General features: G+C 37.1%; 1 protein-coding gene across 4 annotated transcripts in view; it reads right to left on the reverse strand.

The window, feature by feature from the left end:
- Positions 1–333: 333 nt before the first annotated feature.
- CLCN3 (chloride voltage-gated channel 3) overlaps positions 334–14999 on the reverse strand; it is a 65962-nt gene continuing 51296 nt past the window's right edge. For 2 of the 4 annotated variants that reach the window (XM_048305380.1, XM_048305381.1), the window contains 5 exons: positions 11237–11423; positions 9559–9957; positions 7490–7706; positions 5110–5185; positions 334–3432 (listed from right to left, as the gene is read on the reverse strand). In XM_048305380.1, coding sequence (XP_048161337.1) covers positions 3274–3432; positions 5110–5185; positions 7490–7706; positions 9559–9957; positions 11237–11423 — 1038 coding nt within the window. In that variant the 3' untranslated portion in view covers positions 334–3273. The remainder of the gene's footprint in view (positions 3433–5109; positions 5186–7489; positions 7707–9558; positions 9958–11236; positions 11424–14999) is intronic. The other 2 variants (XM_048305382.1, XM_048305383.1) reach the window with 1 other exon arrangement.

The following is a 14999-nucleotide window of genomic DNA, read 5'->3' on the forward strand; positions in this document are numbered from 1 at the left end:
AGATGGCTTTTAGACAATAAAAGGATCATCCACTTTTAACTATTTTAAATCAGAAAGCCAACTATTCTATAATTAAAACAAAATCTCAAATGCTTATTTTGGAAAAATACCCCACCTAAGGCTGATCTGCTTGATGGGGTTGATTTGGCTACTGATTTGTAGCCACATGCTAAGCAATGCAAATACTGCATCTCCTAAACATTCTTTTCATCAAATCTTCTTACTAGTTTTGTATGTAAAATTCCTAGCTGTTAATTTTCTCTCAGGGAAAATAAATGCAAAAATCAACACAAATCTTGCTTGTGAAAACAATGAGAAAACATGACAACAATAAATGGTCATACAGAAGGTTTTAATGCTTGATTAAATCATCACAGTAATGAGAATTTTTACTGTAATGATATGCAGTTCTACCACACTATTATAAATAAAAACATTAAGATCAATATTAAATACAGCTCTAGGCGACATCACAGATTAACAGAGAATGCATTCTTCATGAACCAGTATCTGAATGATTTAAAAAATAAAAAAATGCTGACACTTTCCCCCTCCCATCCACCACCTTTTTTTTTTTTTTAATTAGTAACTTGAGTAAGGCGCTGCAAGTTTCACGTTAGAAATTTTTTGTTGCACAGCACAGGCACACATAATTCATTACCAGAACCTCTACTGCATGTTTACCAGAAGACATTTTAAATGTCAACAGGGAAAGCTTAGCAGGTTAAGAAGAGTAAACGGAGATACATAATTTATGTGCAGCACTCAAGATCCACACAGAAATGAAACACAGCAGGAGTGTGAACTGTATTTTAATTCAGACAGCAGTCTATAGAATTAGGTGCAAGTTAATACAGTACACACAGCAGTGTTTTACAATAACATCAGACATGGCAGAGATTTCAAACTAATTTAAAGCGATTTTTGTATGTGTAGTGAGTTTGTATTCTTCCACTGAAAAAAAAAATGAGACAACAGAAATCAGTGTCACAGACAACTTCCAGAGCTGCCTTCTGTAAATGGGACAATCCTGCTCTTTGTGAAGCTTCCTCTTCTTCAGGCTTATGTAATGTAACAGAGCAAATTTTTAACCACTAGCACTGACTTCACATGGAAGAGTACAGCTGCTTGTTGCCATGCTCCCATTTCAACATAGCCCAAGTCCCTGTTTATTTCCAAACCTGTTTTTTAATACGAGGCCTGATCACTGTGATCCCCCTGGCACATTTCACTTTCTACTGGTTCCAGTTGCTGCTGGAGATGAGATGCTAAAATGTAGATGGCAAGTTTTTACTCAGAAAAATCAGTTAAAATTCAACAGTGCACTTACTTAAGCACAGCCATTTTTGTGCAGCTCACCAACAGTGTCAGAATTTTGGTTCATTGTGTTATTGAACTTATGATAAAATCATACTGCCTACTTTGTGAAAAAGATGTTTGAGGTAACTGTGATGAATGCCTTAGAGATATTTAAGATTATGATGTTAAACTTTTAGTGTTTATATTCTTGCCATTTTTGCAGTCTTGTGAGCATAATTGTTAAAGAAGTTTCATCCAACCTCATATTACAGAACATGATTTTTGTCAGCCAGATGTCTTAATTTTTTTCCTCCATCATTTAGGCTCATAGCATATTGTCATTTTTCCTCTGCCTGCAGTTGTGGTGGTGATCTGATAGAATGAATAGGAAACAAAACAATGTACTGTAAAGAAGTTAGGGATCTGTCAGTTCACCTCCAAGAGTGTGTGTGTTGCTGCTGAATTTTGAAGTCCTGCCGAAGTTTCAAGTACTGGATTCAATTTTTCCCTGCTGTTCAGGTGTGACTACATATAATTTACACCTCTATATACTTGGGAGAAAAGAAAAAAAAGAGTCAAAAGCAATCTAATAGTTGCTTTCTCCTATTACTTTTGAAACCCTGCAGGTTTGTTTTTTTTTTTTTAATAAAACCTTACTATTACTGTTCCAGTTATCTGCTAGTAAAGAAAAAAAGGAAATCCAAGGTAACGGCTGTGAAAGTTATATTTGAAAATGATCTCGTAAGTGTGTTGGATCATAAAGAAGCCATTTTCTTGAAACCCTTCATCTAGTTGTAAACATTGGCTAATCCTCCATTACTTACAGAGGATTATGAATTATTCTATAAAATCACATTAAAAAGGTAATTAGTTATGTGAGATATTAACTGATTCATATTTAATAGATTTTTTAATCCATACAAATATAAATAAAGAATGGTAAAACTTCAAGAAAAATAATATACATTTAGTGCAAATTATGAGTTACATTTCTTCCTACTATGTCAGCAGTGGAACATCTTTTGTGAAGAAGAAAAAATAAAAATGACCATTATCAGATTTTACAGGGGGAAAAAGATCTCCAGTGTTGTAGCATGCATTTTTTACCAGATACACGCATACAGAATTGTTCCAGCTCTTAAACTAGTAGAATAGCAGTATTTTTCCTTATACTGCACAACATTGGTATATATCATAATGTTTTCAATAATACAAAAAATTGCATAAGACCAGGTCACATTATTGATACTTTCTGCAGCAAAACCAGTATTTTTCTTTTAAATACTGGTTTCATCTGGTTTTAGTTTTCTCATATCACGACAGCACATGGGTTGAAAGAAGTCTTGCATGGTTCTTGCAAAGTATTACCTGTTCAATGTGGTTTTGTTGCAGTGGCTCTGCACTGCCCCAAGCATTTCATGATGTACGAACTTACACATTTAATGGCACAAGAAAAACCTCCCTTCTTGTGATCACACCTCAGTAACTCAGTACATCTCAATATGAGAAACAACTGCTTCAAAAGGGCACACCAATTTTAAAGAGGCTTTGTTACGGCTCAGGAGAGAGAGAAATAAAGCTCTTCTGGAATGTAGAAAGGTGTAATAGTTAACACGCTTCATGAGTTAACACAACAGTTTTCAATGGTAAGAAGGGCAAGACCTTTCAGTCTCCACAAGATGGCTCAATTCAGAACAATCCCTCCAGAAACAGGGATTAATAACACATCTCTTCAATGCTGAAGTACCAGGCTGGGCTGGAGAATGCCACCACTTTGCACGGCTCACCCACTGCACTATCATGGCAGACCTGATGTCTCGGGACGCATCCAGTGCAGGACAGCAGCTCTCCCTTCCCACACTCCCATCAGCCTTCCTCCTCGCCACATGCTCCCCCAGACTGACTCCTGATTGCCAGCAGCACTGTTACGTAAAAACCCAGCTCTCGTCTCTGATTTTAGAAGTTTTCCCCAGACTAAAGTGTTGTGCTATTCAACAAATGGACCTCCTCTTCCGTTTCCTCTCTCTCCTCAGCTATGGGTTTCAGTTGAACATTATGGAGGCGGGGTCTTGGTTTGCCGTCTGGGCCATATGACGGAGGATATCTTTTTTTGTTATAATGCCAAGGAGGCGCCTGAAAAGGATAAATGGAAGATTGATATTAATCCAAGCAGGAAAATAATGAACCGGAACAAATCTGTAGCCAAGTCCTTTTTGTTGACAGGAATAGGGCAAAAGTAAACAGCCTGATTTTCTTATTTAAGCAGAAACATTTTATTTATCAAAATGCTGAGGAACCACCAGTTTGATAAAACACAGCAATGCTGAGACACTGTATCAGATGGTCTCTGACAGCTGTAGTCCATTTTAATGAAATACAAGTCATCCAAGTAGAGCCCATTACAATTTTTATTTAACTTTTTGTTTCTACAAAAATCAAATTTTGATTAGCATATGCCAACAAAAAAGTAACAAAGAGGGACAAAGAAAAGAGAGGTATGAAAAAGAAGTGATACTGATCCCATTTCATAAGGGAGGCATGTTCCAACCTAGCCATCAGAAGTGATGTACCGCTTGATGGCCCCAAATCAAGCAAATCAAACTCCCCTTCCCTCCTTTTTTAAACCAGAAGGATCCTTCCAGTCTGACACCCTGGCTCAGATTGAATATATTCATAGGAGCACACTGTACCAGCCACGAAACTTTTGTATAATAAACAACAGCTCATTAGTTTTTGGAGTTCATGGCTTTAGCAAAAAATAAACTGTGAATAATAAAAGAAAATTTTCATTTTCCAATTTAGATACTGTGCTCTTATGACAGGGTCTTTTAAAACTATAACTGCGAAACATCAAATAGAGTGAGACTGTCCAAAAGGATAATATCACAAGAGAAGCAAAGAGCAGAATGAATGAGCTGCTGCCCTTGTTATTCTGGTTAGTACATTTCAATTTGTCTTATTAAAGGACGCATGAAATACTTGTGAAATATTAGCATAAAATAAGAACATAATTAGCATATTTTGCACATAAGCAGCTAAACATGGTGGGTATGTTTAGTAGACGTAACTAGCAACCCATGTCCAAATTAAGACAAAATCTACCACCTATCTAAGGGGTTAGTTCACAACATCATGTTTAAAACCATATCTAGATTCTGAAGTCAACAGCCGACATAGTAGCAAGCCACTTGGTGGCTAAGGGTATCACTGCACATTTTGTAAAGGAGTACACTGACTGCTGTAGGTAACAGCAGCAGAATCACAAGACTTCACATAAAATCACAGGACTTTATTAAAAAATAAGAATATTTTTAAAAATCATGTTGATAAAGGGGGATTACAGGGAATATCTAATGATGCAATTAAAACATGCTTGTCTTTGCTTCTCAAAAGATGTGATAATACTTTGCTATTGAACAGCTATTTAAAGCTGTCCAAATCAGAAAAAGAAATTGGCATATACGAAAATCTTAGTTTCATTAGGCAGGGAAAAAGTATTCCTAGCTGCGTGCCTTCCCACCTGGGGAATTCAAGAGATCAACCAGCTGGATCTATGTGATCTCAACAACACAAGTTTCAGAAAGTTTACTGTTTACTTTCCTTTAATGTTGTGACTAACAGTATGTTCACATTTACAGCTTCATTTCTACAAAAGGATTTTGCACATGTTCTTTTATGGTTTAATACAAATTTTGAGCATAAGAAGATTTCGTTGTTCAGCCGATGTCATAAAAGCCCTGAACAGTTCACAAGTTTCATGCTTCCTGACTTCTAATGTGTCTAATTATGAGATCTGATATATCTAATCACCAAGGGTTCGACGTGCTGCTTTAGTTGCTCGAGATGCTCTAATATGTTCTTCTTTGTGATGATCCCCAAGACAATCCTGCAACAGATTATGTTATGCTAATAACTGTGTATGAAATCAAATTTAAAAAAAAGTTCTAATCATAATGAAAAAGGATTAGAGAAAACTAAAAACAGAAAAAAAAAAGAAAAAGAAAAAGAATGGTTGCGGGAAAGCCAATGAGATAATTAAATGAAAATCTATTTGAAAGTCAGTATCTTTTCCCAGATTTTGCTTTTTTCCTTTTTCTCCCAAAATGCTGAACACAACTGGCTCTTTAACCACCCCAGAGCAGTATGTTTCTCATATCAGGTACACATCAGGATAGCAAACTATCCCTTCACCCTAAATTCACATGGTTTTGGGCTTTAAAGGCACTGAACTAAAATCTACTTTGTATTTCCTTTGTTTAATAGTTACTTCTCCTCACGCTTACAGATAATTATTCACATTTTAACAAGCCACAGCAGATGAACAAAGTAGTAACTGTAAAGTCATAGCAATTGAGGTTCGATGCTGCCGTAGAGAGCTAGGCTATCTGGTGTCCTTACAAACAGACAAATTCAGACAAATTTCTCATTCATGACAGGACAAATCAAGAGCAACTCCCTGGAATGGATACTCTGGTACAAATTTGGAGGAGTGAGGCTCAGTCTTCTCTTTGTCATCTGCACAATTTCTGCACAATCCAATCTGGATTGGAACCAGTCTGTTGACACAAGTCTTTAAACCTTTATATTCAGTTTGCAGGAAATTTGCCCACCAAAATACAAAGTAGTCCTTGATGGCCACAAGGCTATATGCTGTGGCTAAATACCACCAGTACTAGTATTTATGATCTGGTCGTCTTGTAATGGACAGTGTGCTCGTGGAATGACACAAATTTGTAAACTGAAGTAGGATAGAATAAAAATTAAAGCCATCCATACTTCCTGCTACTTTATAATAAAATAGTTTAAAATGTACAGTAGAGCTTGACATAGCTTTGCACAATCAAGCTTTCTTTAGAGGACATATTAGCATCAACGTCAATGTTTGAGCACTCAACCACAACAGAAACTACGAAAAAAATTATCATAGTAAATATTTTTCAGTGAATTGGAATTGATTCCAATTTCCCTCCCCAAAACAAGCAGAACTTCATGCCTGCACTAACTTCTAACTGTCAGATCATTATGTCCTTTCCGTATCAGAGAAAGGCTTCTGGAAACACTACTTGACATTCCATACAGAGACGCATTGAAGAAAAAAAAAAAGCAAGCAGGAGAACACTTAAAATAAATTTGTTTCAAAATGCATCTGAAAAAACCAAACTTGGAAACCAATGCAATATTTAAAACATTTGCTACATACACAGCAGCAGTCCTTCTGCCCACAGAAAAACTAAGAAAGTCCCAGTCATTTCAGATTTCTTGTCTCAAGGACATTGATCAATCCTAAACATGTGGATGAGCAGACAACATTTCACTCCCCAGGTGCCTTAAAGACATGCTAAAGGGAAAGCAAGATACTATGGTAGGAGCATCGATGTTGCATGTCAAGTGTTTAATGCAAGAGATACAGGAAAGCAGAATGTTAAAGGAACAGCTGCACAGAAAAAGATCATGTAAAAAAACAAGGAGCAGTTTAGATAAGAGGCAATTACAACGAACTTTTAGTTTCCATGCCTGGGGTGATTTATTTAGTAGATAATCACAGGACAACTCCCAACAGTCCCATTTACAAACATTCTAAATCTTAAAATTACTTTCCTGAAATATTTTGAATTGTAGAAACAAAAGTTGCAGATTGAAGTTCCACAACTAGCAGCAGTTTAGTTGTTAGTATTCCAAAAAACAAAAGCTTGGTGGTAATCGCCATCACCAGACTCCAGAAGAAGAGATACTGACTAGATCATTTTCTCCTCTACTCTTTATGAACCCAGTATTTGTAGGTGTTCAATAACTGCTGATACATTGCACCTTGCCAGAACACAGATAAGAATGAGAAAATACAGGCCTTAGACTGTGCAGCGCACAAGCCTAAACTTCTGCAAGACAAGTTGTGTTTCCTCCAAAAGCAACTTGCACAGATCGAACTTGCTGAATGAATTTTTAACAGAAAATCATAAAATGACTGAAATCATCTGCCTGCTTACTTGGAATACAAGGAAGGAGTAAGAATTTCAGAGAGGTGCTACAGCACAGCACGTTCTTAATGAACAGCTGGGGTCCTCTTGCAATACCAAACTTACGGGTTCAAATACCATGATCCTGGTGTATATCCTGGTTCAAATACTCTGATCCTGGAAGTGAAAATTACCGTATGTAACAAAACGCACAGCACTGCTGCCACTTCACTCACCCGTTGTGTGTTACAAGGCACTGCCTCAGACCCAGCTTCCGGAAAATATCCACCACTATTTCCATTGGTGTGTGGTCTGTCACGGTGAAAGGGCTCATATCAAGTATGCTTCTGAGCTTCAAAGGTCGAGGGCTTTCTGCTGGAAGCGATGGGGTATGCTGGGCAAAACATACTCTGGAACTGCCAACAATCCCTTCCTGCTTCTTTCTAGCACTTTCTTTAAGAGAGACAGGGAAGGGGGAAAAACAGCAGAGGAGAAAGAATTTATTCTTGGAGTAAGATGTTAGTGCAGACGGACAGCTCAATCGACACTACCAGACTCTCGCGTATGTTTCCATAGCCACTGCTTTACCCCCAGGAAGTGGTTGTGCAGAAATCACAAAAGCCATCTACTATTCACCTTTAGTCATTATTCAACTAATTTTCTCACTCCAATAAGTAACTTTTGTTTACTATAAAGAGGTGGAAAGCCTAAAAAAAATAACATGCAGGAAGCACATACTCAGCTCCTGAAGAAACTGCCAGGGAAAAGCCAGCCTCAATTGACAGGTCCCTGAACCTTTTCCTAATATCCAACCTAAACCTCCCTCAGCACAATTTCAGGCCGTTCCCTCAGGTCTTGTCAGCAGGCACCACAGAGAAGAGATCAGTGCCTGCCCCTCCCCTTCCCCTCACAAGGCAGCTGTAACTGCAGTGAGGTCTCCCCTCAGTCTCCTCTTCTCCAGGCTGAACAGACCAAGTGACCTCAGCTGCTCCTCACACGGCTTCCCTGCAAGGCCCTTCACCATCCTTGTGGCCCTCCTTTGGATGATGTCTAATGGCTCTATAACCCTCTGATAATCTGGCACCCAAAAGTGCCCACAGGACTCGAGGTGAGGCTGTCCAGTGCAGGAGAATCCCCTCCCTTGCCCAGCTGGCAATGCTGTGCCTGATGCACCCCAGGATATGGTTGGCCCTCCTGGCTGCCAGGGCACAATGACTCTTAAGCCAGACACAACCCGAGACTAAGCAACTTCCACTGTATAATCTCAGCAGCTGAAATGAGTCTTACTATGAAAGTGTATTCTAAGAGGAATGTTCTGCTATTCCCTCATTTACTCAAGTAAATGCAAACTTAAACCAGTATGGTGTTGGTAATAATTTCCAAGTTTTGGACATTCATATACATCCTACATACTGTAATACCATGGTATACACAGTAGTAGGACCACAGGCAAAAATCTGAATGAAGTAAACAGTGTTATGTTCACAAAACATAACTTTTAAAAAGTTTCAGGAGAATTCTGTCCCTTTCTCAAGTGTCTTTGTTTAAGAGATATGTATCAAAAACCCCCAGCAGTTTAAGATGCAACTTCCATCACTTATTTCATGCATTAAATGTTACAGTTTTGTAACATTTTCTTACATAACAGTGTGTTTCTTCCTTTGGTTATGATAGTAGCCTCAAAGTACACAGAATTTTTCTTGCCAGTGCACAAAGCATTGTCACAAGTATCACACAGGCACTAATGCCTGCCCAGAAAGAGACGGCCCAAACAGGGCTTGTGTGCTCATGTGCCCAGGGACACATTTCCCATTACACAAACAGATTGAAAAACATAAACCTAAAATAATTAATATTGCACTTATCTCTCCATAATACAATCCTGGTGGTTATAACAAAAGTAAATACCACACTGTCAGAAAGAAATAGGATATACATTTAAAAATTACTTGGACAGTAATTCTCACAGAATACTGCTGGTCTAAAATGAGAATTGCTTAATTTTGAAGAAGAATGTTAGCATAGTATCTCATTTCCTCAAGTAATGCTATCAAAAGCCTCAAAAAACTAAAAAATACCAGATTAGATAATGTTTTGACCTACTTAAGTATGACAACTTTTGTTTCTACAACACAGACAAAGAGATGAGGATTTTCTTCATTTCAGAGCCTGCTACTGGACATGTATTACTATATACTTAAATAAATCTGGAGTCTAGAAACATACAGAATAAATTCTATTTTAAATATAAAATAAAACAATTTAAATTGGCATACATAATAAAGCAGTACTGAAAGTTAATTACCTATTGCAATAGTTAAATCTCTTCTTAGAGCAAAGCCCACTAGTCTCTGTGATTCTTTTGACATAATAACAGGAAAACCATTATAGCTGGTTTCGTTGATCAAGTTTTCTATGTCTTCGACAGTCATATTATCCTGCGTCAGAACTGCTAAAGGAGGGTCACTTCTCCGAGGTCTCATCACATCAGCAGCCAGTGTTGTGTGAGTGAATTCTTCCTTTGCATCCAAGAAAGGATATCCATTCAGTCGGATGTGTGCTTCATAGATGCCTTCCCTACCAAAGGCATCTCCTACCCACTTACTGGTCATGACTGCAGCCATTAGGGGCACAATATATTCCAGCCCTCCTGTTAGCTCAAAGACAATAACTACCAGGGACACAGTCATCCTCGTCACACCACCTGCAAGGAAAATGATAGCCAGTAATATTCAAGTATCAGATAATAATGATTTTAGAATTTTCTGCCTTCCTGTTGAGAACTACGAACGTAACTTTGACATGAAAGGTCATCTGACAAACACCTGTCTGCGTAATACCAACAAAAGCAGACAGAGAAAATTAACACAAAACTTCCAGAATTAAAAAAGAGAGTTCTAGGGCAAATTCATAGAAAGGGAAGTAATAAAGGGAATTGGAAAACACGTGCAGTTATTTAATACAAACTAAGAATAAAATTGTGTGTTTCTCCATACCACATCATGGTATAGAGAGTACTGTGAAATGCAAGGAAATCGAGCAAAATAAGAATTTGAAAAAAGAATGGAACTAATGCAAAGAAGTCACAGGTAGCAAATCAACAGCTATGTTGTCCAAAGGATTAGGAATTTAATGCTGTTGGTTAATCATAAAAGCTAAGCAGAATTATGAGCTGATGAAAAGAAATCTCTTTCTTGGACAACAGAAGACAGGAATTATATTTCTCTTTTGTTATTACTTAAAACGGGTTTTTTTCTACTAAGGTTTCTGATGCCGTATCTTCATTCAATAAAACACTATGAACTGTCTTTCAATGCATTCAAGAGTGATTCAGTTTGAACTATTAAAAACCAGAACAACCTCTCCAAAACCTAAATTTGTATCACTAGTTTGATTGCCCAAATGCACGTTTCCTTAAAGAAAAGGTCTACTTTTCACAGGATCTGTACTAACAGCTTTTAAGTTTAATTTCTAAGGCCACCAAGTTTTAAGCAAGGTGCCCAACTTAAGCCTCTTTCCATGAAGCTGATTTTCAACAATTAGATTTGTTAAAAATACCTTACACACTTCTAGAAGTTTTGTTTGAATTTCAAAACAATTTTTGCAATTCATGTAGATGTGGCAGCTGATCACACCACTTCCTTCTAATAATTTTAACTGTACTTGACACTGTAAATGCTCTACTTCATACATTTCAAGGAACTGAATTTTCTGACCAGTAGTAATGACATCTCTTGATACCAAACAGAGAAAGCAATCACTACTACTTAAATTTTTCTATTTCTCTTCAATTTATATTTCACATTATTCCTCAGATCACAAGGATCTAAGGGTCTTGTGTAGACATGTGAATGTATTATTCTGGAGGGAAGTCCATATAAATAGGTGTTCCAAAGCTGTACAAGTTTATATCTCCTTTTATTTTTTAATAATTATTTTGATATATGAAGAAATCAGATACTTATTTGTTATATTTTACTTACCTAAGCATGCAGCAGCACCAACCATGGCATAAAGACCAGGTGTAATACAGTCAGCTCCAACTTCACACCACTCCTTGAAAATGAACCAGTCATGATGGTAGTAAGCCAGCTGCTCCACTGCAATTCCTACAATCCTTCCTGCTATTGCTCCAATTGCCATACTAGGTATGAACAGCCCAGATGGAACCTGCAACAAAAACAGAACTGTTGTCATGCTGCTGGGAACATACTTGACACATCACTTAACAAGTGATTTTTTAATATTTTTTTCTGAAAGAGATGTGAATGCTCAAACTGTCAGGTTAAAACCATGGAAAGTGATCTTGGAAGGTTAGTAGAACTTAACAGAATGCTATTGATATCTCTGATTGACTTGATTAGAAAAAACTATTTTATGAGCATGTTTGTTTATAACTTACTGTATTTAAGAGAAAATCTACCACCAATACAGGACCACGAACTAGACTTTCAGTGCCAACAGCACAATTCTGTGCATGTCTAGTGTGAGCTGTGCTACTCATGCTGAAAAGTGCTCCTTACTATGTCCTGTCTCCCTTATTCCTTCATGCTCCTCAGAGTCAACATTCACTTACTAAACTGGACTGTCCTCCTAAACTCCTTCCTGACACTGCTATAAATTACATGGCTAACTGAACAGGAGATTTTTAAAAGAAGCTTTGTACTATTATTGCCATTTCCTATACAAATGAATATATATAGAATGCTAAACACACTAAGAGAGAAAAAGATAATCCCCACTGCAAAAAGTAGGTTAACAATAGGTAAAAAAAAAAGAAGCTTCTACCATCACTTTATTTACTTTAAATGTTTTTCTGCTACTAACTAAAGCCTTGTCACACAACCATGACATAGTAAAATGTTATTGCAAACTTGCTTTTATCAGCCATTTCATATAAAGTAACTGTTGTGTATCTTTTCTTCTCCTTACGAAGCTAATCTTTCCAAAAAACATACTGTTTCCTAGATGTCTTATTAAACTGCAAAAGCCTGCTGCTTCTCCTCACAGCAGTTGTTAACATCAAAATATTTTATACTGTGACTGAGGTACACGTGATTACAAATAAGGAGTAGAATTTTTACTTTGTCTAAATGCACCTCAACCCATCTTGTCGAAATAACATCATTAAAAATTGCATTCCTGGTGTAACAGGATATACCATGTAGTTTTTCTTGTACTGTACATCTGTGAAATTTAAGTATTGTGCAATTCCAAACTATAGATTTTTGTTGTGGTATTCAATAGCTGGTGCAGAAATGTATTTCAGGATTGTTGTTGTTGTTAGTATTATTATATTTTTTCTGTAATTATGGTTGCAAAGATGATATCTAACCAACAAACCAAGGAAAAGCAAACATAGCTTATAAATATTATTACTGTTATATTTTGTCTATATTTGTGGTTGCAAAGATGATTTCTAACCAAAAAACCAAGGAAAAACAAACATAGCAAACATGTTAGAAAGCCAGCAGCATGGGTTTTGAGAAAAAGTTTAATAATCCTTCATTCCCATACTGAATTACCTCCTGTTTCAGTGTTGATAGAGGTAATATTCAATGCTATCATTTTAGTCAAGTATTCAAATTGTGCATTTATACCACTACTGTTATTTCCCACAATTAATTATGCATCTAAGCCCCTTTCTAACTGCTAAAATCAATTTTTTTTCCTGAGTGAAATTCTTTCTTGGGGAACAGTACAACGGTAACCTGAGAAATCCCACATTTCCAACACGAAACTAAATAAATCTTTGAAACTGCCTGAGATCCTATTGTGCTACAGCAGTATGCCACAGAAATTCAGTCTCCATGTGGAAATTGCATCCAAATGGTTTCTGGTCTTTGGTAATGTAACTTTTTTATGCACTAGCTCCCTCTTTTTTTTCTATCATATGTGGATAATGGTTACAAGTCTAACTGTAATTATGATTTTACAGCTCCATTCTTTTGCCCCCGAATCACAAATCACAAAGTAGAGAGGAATCTTCCCAGAGAAGTAGCAAGGGAAAACAGCTAAGTTTTTCCTCTTCTCAGCTTTCTTCTCCAGGGCTTGCTTTTCAGCAAGCTCAAATTACACTGCAGAGGAAAAGATTTGTTCTATGTCACATGTGTCATCTTTGAAACAAGCAAGGATTAGGATTTAGGTACAACTTCCCACTTCTTTGGTAGTGCAGCTGCATACCAGTCAAGTTCTGAGGCAAAACTGTAACTCCTTCCCACCTGTTGATCAGCATTTAGACACAGTAACAAGTGTACTGATAACAGGCAGTACAGTATAGGTACTAAAGCCTGAAAGAAAAAAACAAACCAAAAACGCCAAACCCCTGCCGTATCAGCCTCCTCGTAATACATGTCCACAGCAGTAAGAGCAGCAGGAATCACTTTGCCTCACAGGCAGCAGCTGGGTAGCTTTGCTCACCTCACAGGAAAACAGTTCCTGTGGGGAAGACGTGTGTTTGCAGATGGCTACAGCTCCAGGAACAGACATGGAGAGCCCACAGGATCCTTTATAATTATTTATTTCTTTTCTTTTCTTTTTTTTTTCTATTTTGAATTTGCTTCTTTTATAGAGATAAAGCTTATAGTGTAAATAAATATAATTAAAGTAACATCCTCTTCTCCAGATCCTGGCTGACATTCTAATTAACCATATGCTTTAAAGCTTCCAAGATATTAATGTAGCACAATTCCATCAATGACAGCAACATGACTCCTTGCCTACTGGCAAAGTAATAAATATATTCTCACAACTTCAAAAAAAATATTTCCACCATGCTGAAGTTCTGAGAAAACGAATCAAAACCAAATGAAGTATAAGCTCTCCCATTCTGTAAACTAGTTAATTCTAATATGCAGTGTGACCTTGTGGTGACAATCCCATGCAAAAGAGCCAGATGCACATGAACACATGAATGGTAAAATAATGTCCTAGATATAAATGAAACATAGTAAGTGAATACAAAACTAAACAAGAGATTGAAGCAGTCACATCACAGAACACTGTCGGAGTTACGGACCTAAGGAAGACTAGCATACAAAATACACTCTATGGATTCCTCTTACCCACCAACCAATATATAGAACTTCAAATAACAACCTGCGACATCTTCTAAAATACCAGAACATGAGGAACACAACATGGTGTTATAGTTCCATCAGTTACAGAATAGTCGAGGTTGAAGATGACTGCCCGAGATTGTCTACCCCTGCTCAAGCAGGGTCACCTACAGCAGGCTGTCCAGGCTTGCAACCAGTCAAGATATGAGTATTTCCAAGGATGTTCTCTGCACAGCATATTCCAATGATCAAACATCCTCACGGAAATGAAGTGGGTTTTTATGCTTGCTGTTACATAGAACAGCAACTTAATCTGAAAAGTTAAGGCAAATATAAACACAAATCTTGCCTAGCGAGCATTCTACAACAAGTTTGCATTAACACATGTTTGATAATGATATAGTTGCAAAAAACTATGAAGGCAGCCTGACAAGACAGAAAATGATGAAGGCATGGCAGTTATACATCATCATTCACAAAACAGCCACAGACTGGGGAGAAGCTGAAGCCACCTCCAAAACAGATCTATGAAACAACTGGGAAAAACAAAAATTATGTTGTTTGTAATGGAGCAGAAATTCCCATTACAGTCACATGAACAAAGGCCACTTTATCATCATGACATGCAATACTGGAAAATACAGCAAAAAAATCATCAATGTCATACATTAACATCTGTAGTAATTAC

Source organism: Corvus hawaiiensis, chromosome 5 (genome assembly GCF_020740725.1).
Source record: "Corvus hawaiiensis isolate bCorHaw1 chromosome 5, bCorHaw1.pri.cur, whole genome shotgun sequence".
Classification (NCBI taxonomy): domain Eukaryota; kingdom Metazoa; phylum Chordata; class Aves; order Passeriformes; family Corvidae; genus Corvus; species Corvus hawaiiensis.